This window comes from Varroa destructor, unplaced genomic scaffold, assembly GCF_002443255.2.
Source record: "Varroa destructor unplaced genomic scaffold, Vdes_3.0 BEIS01000006.1, whole genome shotgun sequence".
NCBI lineage: Eukaryota > Metazoa > Arthropoda > Arachnida > Mesostigmata > Varroidae > Varroa > Varroa destructor.
The window spans coordinates 24,222,196-24,239,322 of record NW_019211459.1 but is presented as its reverse complement, the minus strand read 5'-3'; the positions used below and the strand labels follow the sequence as shown (position 1 = coordinate 24,239,322).

At 39.3% G+C, this 17,127-nt stretch overlaps 1 protein-coding gene and 1 long non-coding RNA gene across 6 annotated transcripts in view; one reads left to right on the top strand and one right to left on the bottom strand.

The window, feature by feature from the left end:
• LOC111252337 (gonadotropin-releasing hormone receptor-like) overlaps positions 1–7,973 on the top strand; it is a 70,217-nt gene extending 62,244 nt beyond the window's left edge. For 3 of the 5 annotated variants that reach the window (XM_086993838.1, XM_086993837.1, XM_022810029.2), the window contains one exon: positions 5,951–7,973. In XM_086993838.1, the coding sequence (XP_086849964.1) occupies positions 5,951–6,213 (263 nt within the window). In that variant the 3' untranslated portion in view covers positions 6,214–7,973. The remainder of the gene's footprint in view (positions 1–5,950) is intronic. The other 2 variants (XM_022810030.2, XM_022810031.2) reach the window with 2 other exon arrangements.
• Positions 852–17,127, bottom strand: part of LOC147755012 (uncharacterized) — a 30,652-nt gene continuing 14,376 nt past the window's right edge. The window contains exon 3 of the long non-coding RNA XR_015330730.1: positions 852–1,635. This is a non-coding gene — a long non-coding RNA (uncharacterized LOC147755012). The remainder of the gene's footprint in view (positions 1,636–17,127) is intronic.

Genomic DNA, 17,127 nt, shown 5'->3' with positions numbered 1-17,127 from the left:
CGTCATAGAAGAATTACGTTCTTAGCCGCGATTTGCACTGGGGTTGGGCACGACAATGTCTCCGCTTCTATGCTTGGAGTCTTGCGATTTTTCGCATTCGTCAGTGAAACGCGCAACTTATGTCAGTGTACGCAGGGTTTTAGGCCAACTGGGAAATAGGATCGACCCCCAACTAGATCGTAGGTATTGATGACTAGTTCAATGAATGATACATTTAATGAAACAACCCACAAATCCGACTTTTTCATTCATTGATCGAATTATTTAGCAACTGAGCTTTTATTTAGGATGCGTCTTCATAAAATACGTTTGCTAACTCGATACATGGCGGGCCTTCAAGTCAAAGATATACCGATTACGCAACGCCAGATCATTTTTAAATTGTTTTATAATGTTTATATAGAAACTGGCTTTTACCGATTTGGTTGATTACACATGTCTTAACTGCGTTAGTTAAACTGTTTGTGAGGTATGTTTCATTTTCCCGAGTTCTCGCTTATTCTTACAGATACTCTGGTCGTAAGGAAAATCGCTCTAATCTTGAAATAGAAAAGTTTGATCTTAATAGGTATAATTTAGCAGTTTGTATGACGAATGAGCATATGAAAGAAATGTGGGCGAGCAGTTTCGTGTTGCTTCTGCACCCATCCACTGGCTCGCACCGTTGAATGTAAAGGTTTTTTTCGCACAACATGCTGGTTAATTAAGGCTAACGACCGCTGGGTTTGTACTGAATTGTGCGCCTCGAAATTTAGCAGATGATCTGTATGGCTAGTGAGCATCGATTTATCCTAGTAGAGGAAGATTTTTACTTGGATTATGACTAGAGTCGAAATATTCAAGAGGCCGAATACTTCTGCCAGGTTCTTTAATGAAGTCCTTTTCGGGTATGGACACGTCCAGCGCCCAACTGTATGAACAAAAATTTGCGAACCAATCAATAAATTGGAAGAACACTTTTTTAACGAAATGTCTTCACAAATACGACATTTTTGTTGATTTGCCGGCTATACTGCCAGATAATATTATTACATTATTTTATTCGTGTATTCAGCTCGCGTGCATGCAAACGCTAGCTTTAGACCGTAAATTATATGCATTATGCTCATAACAAAAGTAATCCTCCAGCTGAGCTGTGGTGCTCTATTAGTTACCTAAATCTGTACTTTAATGAGACTTTACAAAAAAAAAAAAAGCAAAAATCCTTTCGTTTTGTCATGCTTGTTCTAAGATTAAGGCAACGTAACGTATGCTGCTAAAAGTACTTTACACCGATACTCTATTGAAATCATTCATTCCTTCGATTTAATCTGGTTCCTGCCTCCTAAGTGTTGTTTTCTTTGCGACGTATCCTGGCCGTAATAGGAGCAACCGAGTATTTTTAACTAAGTTTTTATTTCTGATGTTCCTTAAATCGCACAAGAAAATTTAACCAGGTCAACGTATTCAGCGGTTTAGATTTAAAAATTGCCCGCTCGTTCTTGATTCATCTGTTTTGAAAAGATGAAATTATTCAGTCCGATAGTTCCAGTGATCCGATTTTGATGGCGGCGGCAGTGGTGATAGCGGCTTTAAGAGTAACAGGATCATGGCGTCTATCACGGCGATGCAGGATCTAGAAGAGGAATGGCACTCCTGGAAATGACATTCAGGTGATTGTTAAAGAACAGAAACGAGCAACGATTCTGGGGTTGAAGTTGTTCCTGCGAAGTCCACACCCACGACCATACAAACCAACAAACGTCAGAAGGTGTCTACGCAGAAAAACTCAATAGTTATTATTTCAGCGGAAACTGATTGAATGGCCCCTTGAAAACTCATCTAACATAACTTGTAAGAACAAAAAGACGAGATGGATATTGCCTATTTATTTCAAACGGTCATTTTCAAGCCCATAGAAAATTAACTGGTAACTAATAAGGGCGTAACGTATGGGTTAACTGGAGTAAAATGGCGGAGCTTTAATCTTATTGAGAACTGTTCAGACAAACCTTCGCAAACCTTTACGATGTGGTGTATAGCAGCGTGGCTGACCGCATATGTTTCATTGCATGTGCCTAATTCAATGTTAACAGGGGTTCAAAGGTGCGTGAGGGGCTTATGAGAAGCCACCTTAAACAGAAAAGCCCTTAGTCTGAAGTAGTCTTGACACCGAAGCTCAGCTGTTGCCGAATAGAGAAGAATCTTGGTCCTGAAATTCTATTAAACGAATACTTTTTTCGGAAATTTAAGATTTTGTCTCGTACTGTGAGAACCTCATCTATTAAGCCTCGGATACCATATTCTTCACCTTTAGGTCAGAATTAATCCTTGTATTACTTCAAACAAAGTTTGCGGGAACAGGCACTTGTCTGGAATTCTTTAGTCGCATCGTGCTTTAAACTTTTTGTCACTGTTTTCGCCCCGCGGCGGCTCAATCCACTCCTACAACCTACGCATCTGTTTATCAGTGACCCGTGTGTCTTTGTATGCCGATTCGTCCCAAAAACACTGTGAGTCTTCGATTTACCGTATGATTTACGGCAGTGACTGCATTTGATATCCTTAGAGTAACGCATGTGTCTTAGTAAAATTTAACTGCCAGTATAGAATTTAACACACGGGATATAGTTTGCGATAAACAAGTTATTAAACGTATTAATGCATATTTTCACCGTATCGGCTCATGTGCCGTTGCCTATTCATACCACTGAAGATACAGTTTGAAATTTTCGCCAATGTCTCTGCCTCGTTAGCACAAACAGAAAGTACTCCTAAATGGTGCAGAACGCTTATAAAAACAATAGCCGTTAACAGCTTAAATAATTACCGTCATAACAGCAATAGCAATAAAAATTCCAACTCTGAATTGCGATGCCTCACAAGCGAACGCTATCGGATGCGGAAAGAGTACCATTTAGTTTTAGGAGCGATATCTTCCAAGCGGATACAAAAGGTGCTCTTCTGTCGCCTGTTGCGGACGAAGGCCTGCAGCTAAGTTGACGAACAAGCATAGGTATTGATTATCTAACGAATTTTCATCTGGTCTAGCCGTGTAGCTCCTGTATCATTTGAAAAAACCGATGAAAATCATTAAAGTACATGGAGAATCATCTGAAAGAGCTGTTTGTAAAGGCACGTGACATGTTGACGATGAATATTTACAGCTCTGCTCTACAACATTGACAGGCTGAAAAAATCATTAATGCGACGGGTGCAGCAGAGGACTTGAATGGCGATCAAAAGCTAGTTTTAATTTATTGTCAATTTAATTGCTATTACTTTAAATTAGATAATTAGCCCTTATATTTAGATACATTGGACATACCTGCCCAGGTCGTACGTGCCTCTAATACGATACACGCAGAGCTTATACCGTATTACAACCAAAATCAATTAACCCACAATGAACCAACATAACTTATGTTAGCCGTAATAGCTCATGTAAACCCACCGTGCAGGTCTGAATAAGGCAAACGTTTTTGTCGTTTGCTGTCCAGAGAAACATATGCACGTACACCTATGGGTGTACATAGAACGACGAGCTGATACTGAGAATTGAAATTGTATAAAACAGCGCGGACTAAATGACAGGACTAAGGAATAAAGCAAGCAAACGTATAGAAAAAAAAAACAGAACAATCGAAGCTGGCCAAAAATGCCAAAAAAGAAGGTCGCGTGATCAGGCAGAAACTGCTCAGCTGACAGGCAACTGTCGACAAAGAACAATGACATATGGTTGAAAACGAACAAAAGCTAAATGACGTTCCATGTAGCCAGCAGAGAGAACGAAATTACGCGAGCGACACGTGGTGAAACACATACGCTACTAAAAGCAATATAATTTTTGTATGTAAACGCTAGAAAACATGGCATGTATCTGATTTCGAGACCATGTTCGACGTTAGATTTGAAAAAATATCGAAAAATCTATCCGGGATACAGTCTTTTTATAGAAGCGGTCTTTCACTAAGAGAAAGGATTTCATGCAATAAGCATCAAGACATTACGAGAAAAAGCGACGAAAACATACGGACTCGAATTTCGAACGGCGCCAGAGCTTGAAAGCGAGCCAGAATAGAGCAGACGACACAAGGCGTGACATAGGCTCAAGTGAATTTCGAGACGAACGCGGCATAGCCGTTATTCATCTATCCACGATAGATGGTAATCTTAAGTAGAAAACCAAGTTGTGCACATTAGAAACAGCATAACAACAGAGTAAGGCGCGGTCCGCACCGTGTCGAAATAAATATACTGGCCCTATCCGGGTCGATGGATAAAATAAATGGAAACGAGAATATACAGTCAGTAGTTCATGGTGGAAACTCGGCTGTACGAGATCTTTCCGCTGCTCAGCGGTGGTCAGAACATTGTCTGTATATACTGCCTTTAAAAACTGAAATTTTAGTAAACAGCGCCTTCAAACACGAGCGGAAATTATAGGATCTCAGATTATTATGACGGCGGTGACACGATTGGTGATGGATTGCGGTGAGAAACAGCGGAAGATGAAATGCCCATCCTATTTTGATTAAGAACAAATAAAAAAAACTAACAGGTATATCAGTGTAACGCTGGCAACGATGAAACAATTGTACTGTACTGCTGTTGTACGACGGTTGTTCAATAGCAGCATGACGAAACAATGGCAATAAAGTTTTGAAAAGAAGAATTATAAGATGTCGAAACGGTCACGGGGAAAGACGTTATCAGCTCGATTTGATGGTACTATACGATGTAATAACGGACCTAGAGCCCTCGTTGCTGGGTGGGGGTCGAAAATTAGGCGAAACGGGCATTGCAGCAAGAGAGAATGCCCTACTTTAAGATGAACCAAATCTCTCATTGGTCTGAAAATTCGTCCACGGCAAAACTACTTATCAGTTCAGTAGTCGTAACCTTTACGAGGCTCGAGTACGTATATTTAAGGGAGTGAGGCAAAAATAACAGCCGGCTGTATTGCAACCCTGTTGTACCTGCACAGACTTCATTCAACTATGAAATCTTAACTTACCAAGAAGTTCGCAATAAACCGTTGGCTGTTATTTTTTCTGACACAGTATCTACTATCGCTGGCCTAATTGAACTTTCTCAACTTCAATTCGCTCTGAAAACAGAATTGAAATAAAGTGTGGCATAGTAATAGCGTGGCAGCCAAACTAACGCACTGCGGATCATGAAAAAAAAGAATACTTGCCCATTGCCATATCGCCTATTAGCAAAATTCAGCAGATATCATGGAACAAATACGTATACATTCAACGCGTTCGGCTTTAACAGGAAAGTCAATACATTGAAGAGAATATAATAAATTGTATGACAAAACCATATGTTTCTATAACTATCACAGTAAATATCAAGAAGAAATATCACAGGATCTCTATAATTATATTTAGACAGTTCCGTGCCCGAATGGAGTAAGCAGTAGCGCTGGAGGATTGGAAAAAAAATGGCCGCGATTCAAATGTTGCCGGGCCCATGCAAAACGATGCCGTGTAAAATCATTATATTTTTATGCGTTTTTCGTTGTCGTCATCTGCCTAGTTATGATCATTTCGTTTACTGCTGTCGAACTATGGTATTGGAACACGTTGTACAAGCTGCAAGATCTATAGCCAGGTTTAATTGCGGTCCCTTCATTAGTGCTAGGTTGGTAGCCGGCACGTTAGCTAACGCCAGACCCTGAGCGTATGCGATGTCAGACAGTAATCTCTCAAGGCACCCTTGAGAACACTGATCCACCATTTCATCTCACCGGTATGTAGGTGTAACTTGTAGTTTTCGAAGTAATCGATGCAACGGTACAAATCGTTCTGCACGCGTCCGTCATAATAATAGTAGTAATGATAATAATAAACCTTCCTTGAGTGTTTGCAAAATGCAGTGCTCTTCGTACCTGCTAGGGGTGACATCTCATTAAGCCGTAGAGGCTTAACCCGCTAAATTGCAGTCCTTTATCATATTCTAGGCAGTTCAACGGCGTTGATTAACCCGCTCATCTATGGAGTATTTCATCTTCGGCGCAATCGACGAGGACCCGTTCGTGGCGTCTTGCGTACGGTAGCTTCTCAAGGTTTCTCGGAGCGGGACGCCGATTCGAGGGTAACAACCGCGAGCTCCCGTAAAATGCAGCGAGATCCAGCTTCGTCGAATTCGCTTAGGTACAATATAACAACTATTCAACAGGATCTAAGCAATGGGTTAAGCCATTCCTACGGGCAACTTCGATGAGTGTTGGCAGGTGCATAAGAGCTGTGAGCTTCTAGCGCCAATTACAGAAAATTGTTGAGGCATTATGATCTGTGGTTGGTAATATTGTGTAAGACAAATCTCTATAAACAGACTGCAAGCAAAATAAGATACGCCGTTACTATCCTTCGCACAAGATCGAAAAACAGTCTGAGAATGTGCGTGTGTGTGTTTATACATACAAATGTATTTAAACGTAAGATAAGAGCACTCGAATTAAGTCACATTTTACCTTTCGACTGAAGGCAGCTTTAAGAATACTCGGTTTACTATTGACAAATACCTGTACGGCTACAGTAAACATTATATACGGGATGACTTCAATTATAATCCAAGTTACAACTTATATAGAACGTTCGATAACGCTTAAAAAGTCGCATGTTATGATATCACTACGTCGCCTGTGAATATACTATACGTTATACCTAGATATGAATTACTGCGTGGTATCAGATCGGGGACGAGTTCCTGCCTTGTCTTCGTTCTCATGTCACCGTGACGTCATTCATTTTGAAGAGAAAGCTTGGTGAGCCCTGTAAACGGCGCTGCCCTCATGACATGCCCTGTAACATTCGAAAGCTAGAAAACACGAAATAAAAAACAATGAATACAAATGATCATACAGAATAGATATAACCGGACCGCGCAGTGAAGCCACGACTGTAGCGGAAACTTGCATCCAATGGCTCTGTTTTGATCTGTTATTAATCGATATTGGCAAGCATTGTTACTGACAGGCAGCAAGCTTGACATTTATTTTGCATCTTTATTATATCGTTGCAGGAGAAACAACGGGACAGACACACAGATAAACAGTGGGAAAAAGTGATCCACGTGAAAGCTCGCTGACTGTAATGATTAGAATGCGCACCTCTACATTTTTATTTCTATTCCCCATTTGTTTGAAAGAGTCTGATGCATCGCGTTTAATATCTAGCGCTTTACGTATGCGACACGAGCGCCGTATTCAGCTAATTTTGTCACGCACGATTCTAAAAACGAACTTCAAGGAACGAAAATAATACATAATTCTGCGGCTAGCTCCAAACACGGTATATTACGTAACTGTATAACAATTAGGAAACAACTTAATTGTTTTTTATTTGAAGAGAATACATGTTTGCAATGCAGCTTACATATTGAAGAGACAGAACGGGAAAAATGAAGTGGTCAGATATATTGTGTTCAAATTCGCTTAGATTCTAGCCTTTGTTTCACTGTCGCAAAGGCGATGTTAGCATTTGTCAATCTTAGCGACGCCTAGTATCAGAGGTGGATCAGGGCTCAGGACAATGTTTAAGGTGTTTCTAACGAAATGAAAATGCGGATTCAACATCATTTGATGGTCTTCATGCCTTCTACGAAGACAAACTGGTAAGCATCACAGCAGTATCTATCACTTGAATATTCAAGCATGCTTCGTCGTATAAATCTGGTCGTAAAAAACAGGTCGAAGAGAACTGATTACCATTTACAATATACTCTTTACGACTAACCAATGTGCAAAAAGCAGGAAATATCCACATGCATGAACCATGTGGTAAACAGCATTGTAAAGATCAGAAACCGAATGGCCATAAGCAGCGAACGGGCCAGACGCTGTTAGTTGATGATGCCTCTTACGTACCTTAGCATTTATATATTACGCATATATACGGGCAGATGTGCGATCGAAGGCATAGTTACGTATATTAAGTAGAAGAGAGAAATAAATATGAAGAGAAATGACTAACATCAATACAGCTCACATGTTTTCGTTCATAGAGTACGGATAGGACCTAATGAGATGGAAAGCTGGACAGCCCGAAGTGAGGATCCTGTTTTTGTTATGCAAAAAACCATCTTTATTGCACTGGCTCACTGGAAATTTGGCATATTGAAGTATCACACTTAGAAGGTATATTTATAGACATTATGGGCTAAAAGATTCTAAATATGCTGTTTCGACTTCGATCTATGTTATAGGTCTATTCCGGAACAACTCTCGAAGTGCTTGTTGGTAATAAGCACAGTTGTTGGTTTACTATTTCTTGGCTCACCTATTGAAAATAATTTTTTTGCCCCGTTATAAGAGGAACTTGTAAAAACGTGAATAACTTGAACTTCGTGATCGTTAGTATAAAAACTGAACTCTAGTTGTAGATTATTCTAATTTTAAACTGTACATACTTTTGTGCATCATGAACTGTGGCTATCGTATTCTGTGGCTGTTGAAAATAGCGAGGATTAGAGATAACACTTACGTTGTTGTGTCTAAATAATACCATTCACTAGAGCACTTAACTCGAATCCTATTAGTAACGTTGAGCTACATAAGATTAACGTACATATAAACTTCGACGAATAAACAAAAAATCAAATCTAGTTTTATCAATTTTGTTGAATGTTGTTTTCCAGGACGGGTCTGATAGCTTACCCACTTCTGCGTAAAAAGGGTACGTTCAACTAAGGAGACCTTCTCGAAACAAAGATCCGCGTTGAAGGCAACAAAGTTGGGGCTTGTGTAAGCCCCCAGTAGCTTTATATCTGAACCAAATTAGCTTAATTACTGCATCGGAAAGAAGCCTGTGATTACCCGTAAATTATGATGGTACACTGATCTTTGCAAGACATTGCATCAATCCGTTGCCACGTCCCGATCAGTACCTATTTGTTCATTTCTTAGACGATCAGATCCGTAGACGATTAATGTATCCTGACGTAGTACTAACGGCTAAACCTCATCAGGACCCTCCGGTTGGCGACACAGCTCAAGTATGGGCCATTTACTCCAATCGAGATTCATTGCGCGAGTTTCACGTTGGTTCGTTCGTATGCGCGTACCAGCATTCATATGCATATTTAGGCAGCTCTACCCTAAACCAATGAAGCTTGAGGCTTATTTTTCTTATCTACTACTTAAATTATTGAAGCTTAATTTTTTTGTCAGTACGACAATAGGGCTATAGTATATACTTATCGATTAAAATGCAAGCGTAGTTTGCTATGTGAGGCCACGTCGTATGGTGAAATTTAGTAAAATGAAAACATCCATACGCTTTTCAGCCCTTTGGAGGGTTTGTTATAATATTGCGAACGCAAGCAAAATTTTCGAAGATGCTCGCCTATCGTGTGTGGGTTTATGGCTCTTTGAAAACACATACAGGCAAATAAAGGAAATGGTGGGCGTCGAATGGACGCTGATAGGAATGAAAACATTTAGATCATTGTATCTCTCCCGCTATGATGATGATAAAATTGAATGTGCTTTTGTTTATAAGTTCTGCTTATTCCTGTGGATACAGAGCTTCACTGCCCTGTTGACGGTTAAACAATGTTCAGGGAAGTGTAGATATGATTTTTCTATTACCATCCAAATGAACCTCCCAGCAATGCTTCTTCATTAAACATTATTAGAGTATAATAGGTCAGCTGATATCATTGTCATCGAGTTCTACTGAAAACTGGCGATCTCTCGTTCGTTCTTCGTGGAACAATACAGCGTCCTCCGTTTACATACTATTCTTCTGTTTTCCGTGCGCGTTGGTCGATTCTCCTCGTCAATAGTTCCAGCAGCTGCGACTCAAAGTAACTATTCAGTGAGACATAGTCCGACGGTGTCCCGCTGTGCTTTGACCTTTTTACAAGCCCCATCCATTCATCGGCTACCCAATTATAGTATGCATTGATCTCATGGGAAGATCCACAGCCGGCTTCTGTTACGTGCCTGACGGGAAGCGTTTATAGTCCTTATTTTTCATCAGTGTTTATTCTAAAATTCTGCAAGGCATTTAAATCGGGCTTAAGCGACTATTAGAGGCAATAATTGCTTGCTACAAAGAGAGGGCTCCGTGTTATATTCGTTAACGATAGTTTATCTCGATTTTTCGTCTACTACCCCGGTATAGGGCCATCTATAGAACAAGCGAATTATTACAATAATTTGCGTTTATTAAGTAGAAGGGTTGATTGTAGTTTCCGATTTGAACGATTCGAAGGAATAAATAAACATTCGAATAAAAGAAGATTCAATTCCCTTATGAAGTCATCCGTAGGCCTTAAATACAGTAGACAAGGCTAAAGGGCCTCAGAAGTCCTGATTAGTCAGCTACAGCCATTGTAGTCGCATACGCAGACCCACAACAGCCAATCTCAAACAAGTAGAAACCAAATAAATAACAATTTAAAAAGTAACCTCAATTCTAAACTCTGTATCCAAATGTGCGAACGTCTTCTGCTCATCTAGCAGTTTTCGTAAGAAAATTACGTACATTAAGAAATGTGTCTTTCCCTTATATGTTCGTGTATGTTTTTCTGTAATTCGTCTGAAGTGCGAACCGAAGAAGCACAGACTAAAATCAATCACGTTCGCTTCGATCCGACAAACGAGATGCCGGCGCATAACATAACTGTAAAACCGATAAAATGGTATCTGATATGATGTACCTGTATCATGGTGGCGCTGCGCCAAACAGAGATGTACGCCGATGTCTAGATCAGATGCACCAATTCTCGTAATGGTAAGCAGGTCGTGTACGATGCTTTATCCAGATCTTCATGAAATTATGTTTTTCGTCATGAATATGCTTATAGCAAGCAAAGTTTCATTCAAGGGCAACACTATAGCAAGCTTCTAAGTGTCTCACTTATTTGTATGGCAGACTAAAGATTTGTCACAAATTAGCGGTGCATTATGGCCACGATGCCATCATCGATACTGCGCCAGCGCCAATTTCCTGAACCCATTCGCGGTCTCAGGAAGGTTACAGTAAACACCACTTATTATATGTATGTACTTATTTATAGTGTCTGCCAAGTGGTAAATAGGATTTGTCTATTTGAAACGTCAAAGCCATTACAGGCTCTTGCAGACGACTACGCATTTACGGACCCTATCGCCGTTAGCAGCTAGTTGAGGATTTACACAGACAAATTTCTAGTGCATAGTAAGATGCTAAGATTTTCATAGAAGTAGTAGCGCCAATTCAATTTCTCAGGTAGGATATATATAGAAGGCTTAGATAAAAAAAAAAGTCAGTACTTTTTGTTGATTTTGAAATTAACAGGATTTAGGGAGAAATGTATACATCTTCTAGATTCGGTTAATTTCATAGGTAGGCGAACACTATATTTCTTAGAAAATTCACAACATAAGCGCCTTAGATAGTAAATTAATGTGCAAAATAGCAGATATTACGAAAGTAATCGCAGGTAATAATAGTATTTTGATGTATCATCTCGTTCGCCCATCGTCTGTTCACTGCTGTGTGACGCAACTAGAAACGTATGTATATGATTCGGTTGGTACGATAAGGGCCAGTGTCACAGTGCCAAAGGCACACTGAGACGTGAGACAAAAATCGTGAACAATTATAACACTCTACGGCAGATCCTTGTCCATGTCTATTCTATGTTGCATTACATGTGACGGACATGCTGTCTTTTAACCGTAATCCGTAACAGGCCTTCTAAGCGTTCGGCCGCTCTAGTCCATGTAGTGGAATGTCTTCTGGTTTTTTTAATGACGAGGATTTTGTGTCTGAAGGAAGGTGACGTTGCGTACAGCATCATTACAGCAGACATTACGTGAGATATGGTATTGGGTTTATGTGTTCATTTTGAACTGGGTACGACTCGTTGCGGAGCTCAAATGGGCTAACACACGTATCTCGACTAAAAGTCAGAATGAAAGATAGCGCTCACAAGACCAATTCGACAAATCTAGAGCCACTACAATATGTTCGAGCCTAAAATGCGGCTGATGCAATTGGGATAAAAATATCATGGGTGACATCATCGGAACTAGTTTCAGAGGGTATTTCCGTTGCCGATATATTCTCAACAAGTGCAGCCTGTAGTGCTCAAGTTTTGAATTGTTCGTCCGGAAATCTTAAAGTACTCGGAGCCGTTGTCAGCTTAGATGCAGTCCAGTAAGAATTATTAAGATATGACATAGCTTCGTTATACAACCCGCTAGCAGCTTGACAATCACTAGTCCTTAAAATTGATCTATTCGAAAGCCCTTTAAAGCCGTTCGGTACATTCGTGCTATTGTTGGGCTCCTATCCATCGCCCACCTGGGTTCGTTAGAGTGCGATACGAACGATCGACAAGCTGAGAACCCACCAGCGCATATCGCGCGATCATCTATCCATAAATATATTAAATAAAGGCTAACAGCTCGTGAAGTTCAGTCGCTTAGAAGGTTTACATTTGCTACTGTCGGTCGCGTGTATCGCAGGTCGGCAACGTTAGTATAAATTCACGGATGAAAGAATTATTCCTCTCAAAACTGCGCCCGATTCTGTTGGGACATGCGCCAATTCTGACAGTAATTCGACAGCCTTATGTTTGGTATCACCGTTGACAAAGTCACATGCTCACATGATTGAATGGAAACGACGATGGTTCCATTTTACATAACCTGTAACAGGTAATTAATCATATCTAACAGATGAAAGAGAGCGCATTAGAACACGACATATACCCTCTAGGGCCTTTATACACGCACACCTATATATTTGTATATATAGATATATAGAGTAGCTATAGGGACTGGCAATAATTTGATGCGAAAGGGTCAAAAAATACATTTTCTTTCTTCATAGAACGAATCATGGTTTGCACCGTTCTTCAAAGCTAACTCGACTGCATCCAGGCGTGTATAACAAACACGGTTACACATGGTCTGGTACAGACAGCAATCTATGATAAATCTTTTAACTGATGATCGTGATTACCTGTAATTTGCTGTCATGTCAATAATATCGTGCTGTTTGAATGGTGCGCGAAAATCTCCTGCAAAGGTAAGCATGTGCAACACGTCATTGACAACTACCACATATGGTAGAACAAATGTAAACACAATGTCTTCGTTCTTGGCATTTCTTTTAAGTTGTGGCCAGTTATTTCTTGTACAATTTGCACCGACGGCATTCGGTCTCGGATGTGCTCGAAATACAGTGATTCATATAGCCTTCATGGTGACCATGTAATATAACTCAATACAATAATTTTTCACAAAACGCAACTTAAAGCTTGCTTCTGAAAATGTAACTTAGAAACAGCCGAAACCTTGCTAGGACAACGAGCTAACTATTTTGTTTTCATATCATTAAACAATAGTCCACTAGAAAAATAATTCTACGCTGGCCGACAAGTTTAATCAAAAAAGTAAAAAAAAAAAATTCGAACTTCTGACCGTTTGAAAGTGTGATAATCTTAAAATTGAAGTAAGTGTTTGCTCGCTAGAGAAGTACAGAGCGGTCCGTATAGCTACATTTCCTGCTATATACACTGAATAGTATGTTAAAATTCGAAAATCGAACATTTCGGCAAGCTGCTGCCCACAACGGGCAAACAATGATCTGTGACTCCTAATAGTCGACAGAAGCCCATTCATTATAGAACAAAACATGCGTCGTTTTCGAAATTTGTCTGAATATCAGCTGCTGTATTATCTAATCTTTCAACGGTAGACAGGCCACCGCAATATTCGAAAACTACTTTTTTTTTTGTACAAAATTGACCATCTAAGTTATTGCCAGGTGTCAGTCAGTTAGGGAAAAATGCGAGGAAGACTTCCCTGGAGGATTTTCAGTGAGGTTTACGTTTAAGGAGCCCGAAAAGTTCAACCAAATGGCTCACTGAGCTACTTTGGATATGGAAATATATGACCATTTTTTGAGGAAAAGGACATAAGGTACTCGTTGTCTTGTCCAGACAAGGTCAAGCGCTTTTTCGCGCCTTTCAAGCTGTTTGCTTGTTTTGAATGGTCGCATTTTTAGGAATCTTGGCTTGCTATTAGTCCAAAATATAATTCTATAGGCTCTTTTTTTTTTTTTATATAACATATTTAAGCTACATTTTTACGAGTCTGTGCCTATAATATTAGTCGATGCAAGGTTACTGATAAAAGCTTATTTACAGATTTGAAAAGCAATATTTACCAAGTGACCAGTTAATGGAACAGGACCAAAATGAAGCTGTAATTGCGGAAAACAATATATGCACATGGCAAAAAGTTCGTTGAATTACTTGTTTTGGCTTAGACGACGACTAGAGGAAAATTATGTATTAGGACGCAGCGCGCTGTATATTTGTGTATTTGTACGCTTGCAATTACTAAATTGCATTTATGTTGCCTGCATAAGATCCCAGAGGACGCATATAATTTTCTATTTGTACGAAGACAAATTCGAAATAGTCTCCACCACGTTCGGGAACAAACGCAGGGATCGATGCGAAACTACAAAAAATTCGTTTGAGTACGTAGTTGTTCATAGATCAATCCATTGGTTCGCATCCTCTGTCGTGGAATAAGTTCTATAGTAAAATTTCTGCGTTTTTCATATTTGAAAAATGTATAAATGGCAGCGTTACTTTTTCGATTAATCTTACCCGCATGTCTTATTAGTTCACTATGAATCATAATAAAAGGCAGCTAAAATTTAGAATTGAAACTGCATTAATCCATGGACCAACAGCCAACTTACCAAAAGAAAACAGTATAAGATGTTTCGTCGGCTTTTTTTGACACAAAATTTAGCTTGAACGTTTTGCCCTTCCGCGAATTTATTTGGGGGACTCAATGGCCGCCGTGCAGTAATATCTGGCTAAAATCGTTCATCTAACCGAGGTGATCAAGTGAACTGTATTACAACGATTTGTTTCCAAGTGAACTCTGCAGAGTTTTCCAAACCCATGGATGTCATTTCAGTTTAAAGAGACACTCTAATAGTCATGATGTTTCGTTGTTTTTCGTAGGTTTTATTTTGAAAATGGCTTATAGCGGAATGATGGTCATGGAACGAGTATTGGGCCTGCGGCATGTAAACAGCTGAATATATATTAATATCCGTGGCTGGATGTGGGCTTCAGTGAATATCTTTCTCGATAGGCTTAGCAAAGCAGGTTTGTTTGCATAGAATGGCTTATTTCGTACTTAGATTACTTCCGAATTCTGATTCAGTTGTAAAGAGCGCTGCTTCCGGTGAGAACTATGTAATAGGATGAGGTTCGCCTGCTTGTCGAAAATGGGTTATTGCTTAAAGCAGTATTAAACAGGACTGACCCGATCGTGTCGCCCTATTTTTCATTAATACATTTACAATGTATTAGCGCCATAACCTAAAAGCGATCTTCGGTCATGTGAGACTGCTTGGCGGCCTTTCGACTTTCTCTTCGACGAGTTTGTATTTATTCTACTCCACGCTCTAGAACGAGTAAGACACTGTGTGTGCATAGAGATATAAGTGCTTTTCTACGAGGTTCTGGAGACAATCCGCTCTTCCCGATGCTCATATAACCGCTCACAGTTAAAAACCTGTGAAAAAAGTAACTGAAGTAAATACCACTTATACGCGCACACGATATGAGAATCAGGGCAACAAAGTCAGTAGATTAGAAATAACTGATAATAATATAGCAGTTATTTACAAATTCGGACTTGTAACGCTTGTTTTTCCCTCTTGAAATTCCAGGAGACTTCATGAGGGGTTACATGGAGGGAACTTGGGCTAGAAAACAATGAAAAATTACAAGGTAACTCTGACATAACATTTTTTAAGGCATAATAAGCTGCCTTAGCAGAATTTGGTAAGCGATCAATTTTTTTTTATTAATCTTATTCGTTGATATCATAACAACCACTGCCTTAGATAGTGATGATTATCCGTTATGATGGTTATCGGTGACAAGTAGACGCTTGTTACCGATAAAAAGCGAAGGTAATTCGGGTTCTCGAAGAAAATAAAAGATACTTCCAAAGCGAATTTCAGGAGAACACATACGTTTTCACATTAAATACTTCCTTAATTTTGTGATTAGCTTAATATTTGTATGGAACCTTAGAATGTAAAGGCAGTTTTATCTTTAGACATGAAGCAATCATGTTAACGTAATAAATTTAATAGAGTAGCGATTTATAAACGGAAGAGTGACACCTTAATTACAATTGGAGAACTGCACAATTTATATGAGGGATTAAATAATTGTCAGCAAAGCACACTGATGAATTGTCTAAATCAGACAAATCGTTCTTACCACAGGAGAATGTAGAAAATCGCTGAAACAATAATCAGTAATTAGACTGCTGAAATACAATAACGGAATAGCTACAACAAAAACCCAGTGTCCTATTTGAAATAAGGCAGTGAAAAAATTGCCAGAGTATCCTCACTGTGTAGGCCTGAATTTAAATATGCCCGCCAATGTCGGCAGTACGATGCAGACTACTCTAATTAGCCCAACAAGAATAACTGCTAATGAACGAATACAATAGTATATTGAGTGTCACAAACTCGAACTCAGATTTGTACTGACCCTATGTGAAGCCGTGCTAGATATATCATCATATTGAAGAATAGCCAAAGTCAGTTGGGGTCGAGTGAAACAGAATTTTATGTGTTAGATGTCTATAACTCTTAAAAGTAGGCTGATGTATGCTTTAAATGTTGATCGACTAGATTTAGATATATTATAATGATCGAAGTTTGCGTTTCATCGGATATAAGTCAATCGTAGCCCAGACACATGACGTTGTTAGAATCAATTACGTTTTAATTGTTTGTTGCAGACACAGCAAATCTCTGTTTCACGTTGTGCTATTCTAGATCCTCTTAGCGAACTTCTCTATGCATCATTAAGAATTCTACGACTGAACATGCGTCGAAGACATAGAAATTTCCCAAGATTTGCAAATGATGATTGTCAGGAAAGGCAAAATTTAAAACAGGTAGTTATCAGCAAAATCGCTTGGCCGTGTTTCTACGTTCAGTAAAGCGAGCGTAATAAATTCTAAGATATTAGATTCATATAGTCTTGATAACACTAACGCAGTTGCTGCATTGAATTGTCTCCTAATTGTGCTCAATTTACCCATTTTATAAAATACGAACTTCTATTTTTTATTGCATT